At 39.2% G+C, this 3,619-nt stretch overlaps 2 protein-coding genes across 2 annotated transcripts in view; one reads left to right on the forward strand and one right to left on the reverse strand.

The window, feature by feature from the left end:
* Window positions 1-1,377: 1,377 nt before the first annotated feature.
* On the forward strand, window positions 1,378-2,642 carry LOC111437840 (pentatricopeptide repeat-containing protein At4g38150-like). Its single transcript, XM_023075917.1, has one exon. The coding sequence runs from the start codon at window positions 1,399-1,401 to the stop codon at window positions 2,428-2,430; it is 1,032 nt and encodes a 343-aa protein (XP_022931685.1). The 5' UTR covers window positions 1,378-1,398; the 3' UTR covers window positions 2,431-2,642.
* Window positions 2,643-3,479: 837 nt separating this feature from the next.
* The window catches only part of LOC111437838 (DEAD-box ATP-dependent RNA helicase 3, chloroplastic), a 5,683-nt gene continuing 5,543 nt past the window's right edge, over window positions 3,480-3,619 (reverse strand). Inside the window, exon 11 of the mRNA XM_023075913.1 lies at window positions 3,480-3,600. The gene's annotated coding sequence lies outside the window, so the exon portion shown is untranslated. The remainder of the gene's footprint in view (window positions 3,601-3,619) is intronic.

Here is a 3,619-nt window from a genome sequence, read left to right on the forward strand (position 1 = left end):
GATTGCTCGTCTTGTATAAGTTTTATCGATGTTCCCAAGTGTACGTGAAATTTAAGATGTTCTTAAAAAGATGTATGAAGATTTAAATTCTGTATTTACCATTAGAAAGACAATGAGTGTTGAGGCCATGGCTTGAAACTAGGGGGAAGATGAAGCAACTTGAAATAGTTTAATTGTGCGATTATAAAAAAGGAGTTAGTTACTAAGGAATTTCTTTTGCTCTTTTGTAATGGGAAACAGCTTTTTTAATGTGGGTGTTTGTGAGGCTAATGGATGAAATTGATTGTAGATAGGATGTGATTGTTTGGTTGAATGTGGTTCATCAGGTCGGATGTGATTGTTCGGGTGAATGTGGTTCATCAGGTCGGATGTGATTGTTCGGGTGAATGTGGTTCATCAGGTCGGATGTGATTGTTCGGGTGAATGTGGTTCATCAGGTCGGATGTGATTGTTCGGGTGAACGTGGTTCATCAGGTCTCCAACGAAAATATATAAATGGAAATACATACATTTTCTATTTTCAGCTATCCATTATAGACTTATTTTAATTGATGATGAAATATGGTTATATATCTTGTTTTCCTTTCACTAGAGATCGGGGGAGTGAAGATAGAGAAGTCTTCCTCGTTTTCATCTTTACCACTTATTTCATATTCTTTTTTTATTTACTTTTTGCAAGGATTAGAGTAGAGATTCTTCTCGAGGAAATATGGGATTGGGTTCTTTTTATTTTTTTAATGTAATTTTTATTAAAAATTTAAAAAAAAAAAAGAAAAAAAAAATCTTTATGAGTTATATATTTCATGAATAAACACACACATATATATATATATATATAATATTTTGCATAAATTTTAAAAATTCAAATTTAATATTATAACAAGTTCTTTTATAATTAAAAGGCTCTATTTATTTATTTTTAATTTTAGTTTTAAACTTCTTAAGAACTCACACGGAGTGTTAGATGAACACGATTCTCTACAATGGTATAATAGTGTTTACTTTGATTTGAGCTTTTTTAGAATGCCTCGTACCAATGAAGAGAGTATGTCTTGATTATAAACTCATGATCATTCCCCAAATGAGCAGATGTGGTATTTTCATCCAACACCTCCCCTTGAACAAAGTACGTCTCCCCTTAATCAAGGCTCGATTCCTTTTCTTTTGGTGTCTTAGTCATTTTTTACTATGCCTTCGAGGAGCCTCGACTCTTTTTTCTTTTAGATGAAAGTAGCCTCGACTCTTTTTTCTTTTAGATGAAAGTCCCACGTCGGCTAATTTAGGAAATGATCACGCGTTTATAATTAAAGAATTCTATCTTTATTTGTACGAGGCAAGTGGACAACATCATCATCATCATCATAGGAGGGAGGATGGGGGAGAGTAACATGATTTGCCATGCCTCTTTTCAGTTCTAAACTTGTTAAGAACTCACAGGAAAGAGCATTTGCAGCGCACTCCGCCGAACAGCATCCATCTGCCGCATCCCCACTTACAGAGAGGGAGGTTAACGCGCAATTCGCCAAGGCTATGGCGAACAGAATAACTCGAGCCCTTCTTGTTGCCTGCACCACCATCGCCTCATCTCCTTCATCCTTCTCCCCCAACCCATCGTTTCTAAATCATCATTTTCGTTGCAAACCACCGACCATTTTCTATATCAACGCCTGCAACAACAGATTGTTCGCCTACTCCTCATCTTCAGAAGCTAACAAGATCAACACCAAAGTCAATTTCTCAATCCCACACTCGGATGAAGACGAAGAAGACGATTTTCGGGTTGGGTCCGTAGAAGAAGTGGGCAAAACCAAAAATCTCCCACCGCCGTATGATCCCTTCAGCAAGAAGCCGGTTGTGGAAGAGGCGGAAGACCCAAAGAATTTGCAGGAAATCTTCCATAAGATGAGGACAGATGGTTTTTTAAACAATGCCGTCAAGATGTTCGACGAAATGTCTAAGGATGGTCTAACCCACGAGGCTCTGCAGCTCTTCTCTGAAATTAAGGACAAAGGTCACATGCCTGATGTTGTCGCCCACACAGCCGTCATAGAAGCCTATGTGAATGCGGGTCAGAGCAAGGAAGCTCACAAGGTGTACCTGCGAATGCTTGCCTCTGGAGTGACCCCAATTGCCTATACTTACACTGTTCTAATCAAAGGGCTTGCTGCGGATCCCAAGTTCGTGGGGGATGCGAAGAAGTTCTTGCTGGAAATGATGGGCAGGGGATTGCGACCCAATGCTGGGACCTATACTGCCGTCTTTGAGGCTCTTGTGAGGGATGCCAAAGTGGATGAAGCAAGAGAGTTGTTGGTGCAAATGGAGGCTAAGGGGTTTGTGCCTAATGAGAAGGATGTGAAGGAGATTCTCCATACCAAAAGGGGAAGGGGACCCTTGTTTAGGACCCTCATCAACATTCTCTTCAACAAGTAGTCCCAGAAATTCCTGTACTTTGCTCTTCACGGTAGCTAGAGATATCTATGCAATCTATATAATGGTATTTATTACTCATCGTTATACCTTTCTCGTTTATTTTTGTGATTGCCTTTCAATAACTTGCAACCTATAGTTCTATTGGACTGTTTCTTTGATGATTGTTGTCGTTGTTATTGGGTTGACAATTAACAAGACAATCTTCACCCTTAGTTTACTCGGTACGGAAAGAACCATTCAAATTTGTTTAAGATCTTCGGTATTGTAGAGAGAATTTGTGCCGCTTAGGGTTGGGTTGGGTTGGGTTGAATTAGGTTGAATTGAGGAATTTTTTTGGACCAACCCAAAAGTACGGGTTGGTTGGATAGGTAACCCAACCCAAAAATTTTTAGGTTGGGTTCGGGTTGTGAAACAACTAACTGAGCGCCGAGTAGAAAGACAGTCGGCAACGTTAGACGAGAAACACAAAGACAAGGTTGAGTAGAGAAATGGGAACTGAGAAGAGAGTCCAACGGAGAAATAAAGAGGTGAGCGACCAACGACACGCAGAGACGAAACAAGAGTGAGATGAAAACCGTGAAGTTGAACAACATACAGAAAGCTAAGAGGAGTCGAACAACAAACGATGAAGACGAATGCTGTGATGCAAGGGCCAAGACTTCATTTCACTTACCCAATTACCCTCAAGATCGAAAACGAACTCTATGTGAGATTGCGAGACAAAGTCTTGAACTCACAGCGAGTAAAGAGAGACCCTCTGGAGAGTGCAGGTGCACCAGGGGCAGACGCAGATGAAGACTCATGGACTTGGGGAGAGGGACTTGAGCCTATTTTATTATTTATTTATTTTTAAAGGTTTTTGGTTGGATTAGATTGACCCAATAATTTAAATTTTGAACCTAACCCAAGCTAAACCAGATTAGATTCCAAAAAACAAACCCAACTCAAATCCAAAATCCTTTTAAATCCAACCAAACCATTATAATTCGGGTTGGTTCTTGAGTTAGCAGGTTAAATATACACCCTAAGCAGGTCAACAAATTAGTAAATAAAGTTATAACCGAGGGAATGCTATGCTGGTTTCATTTCTTCATTCTGTCTCTGGAACATATACATTCTACATGGGGGCGAAAAGGGGGATTCATATAATTCAATTCATAAACAAAAAAAAAAAAAAAAAAAAAAAAAA

The sequence above is a fragment of the Cucurbita moschata genome, unplaced genomic scaffold (assembly GCF_002738365.1).
Source record: "Cucurbita moschata cultivar Rifu unplaced genomic scaffold, Cmos_1.0 Cmo_Scf00067, whole genome shotgun sequence".
NCBI classification, from domain to species: domain Eukaryota; kingdom Viridiplantae; phylum Streptophyta; class Magnoliopsida; order Cucurbitales; family Cucurbitaceae; genus Cucurbita; species Cucurbita moschata.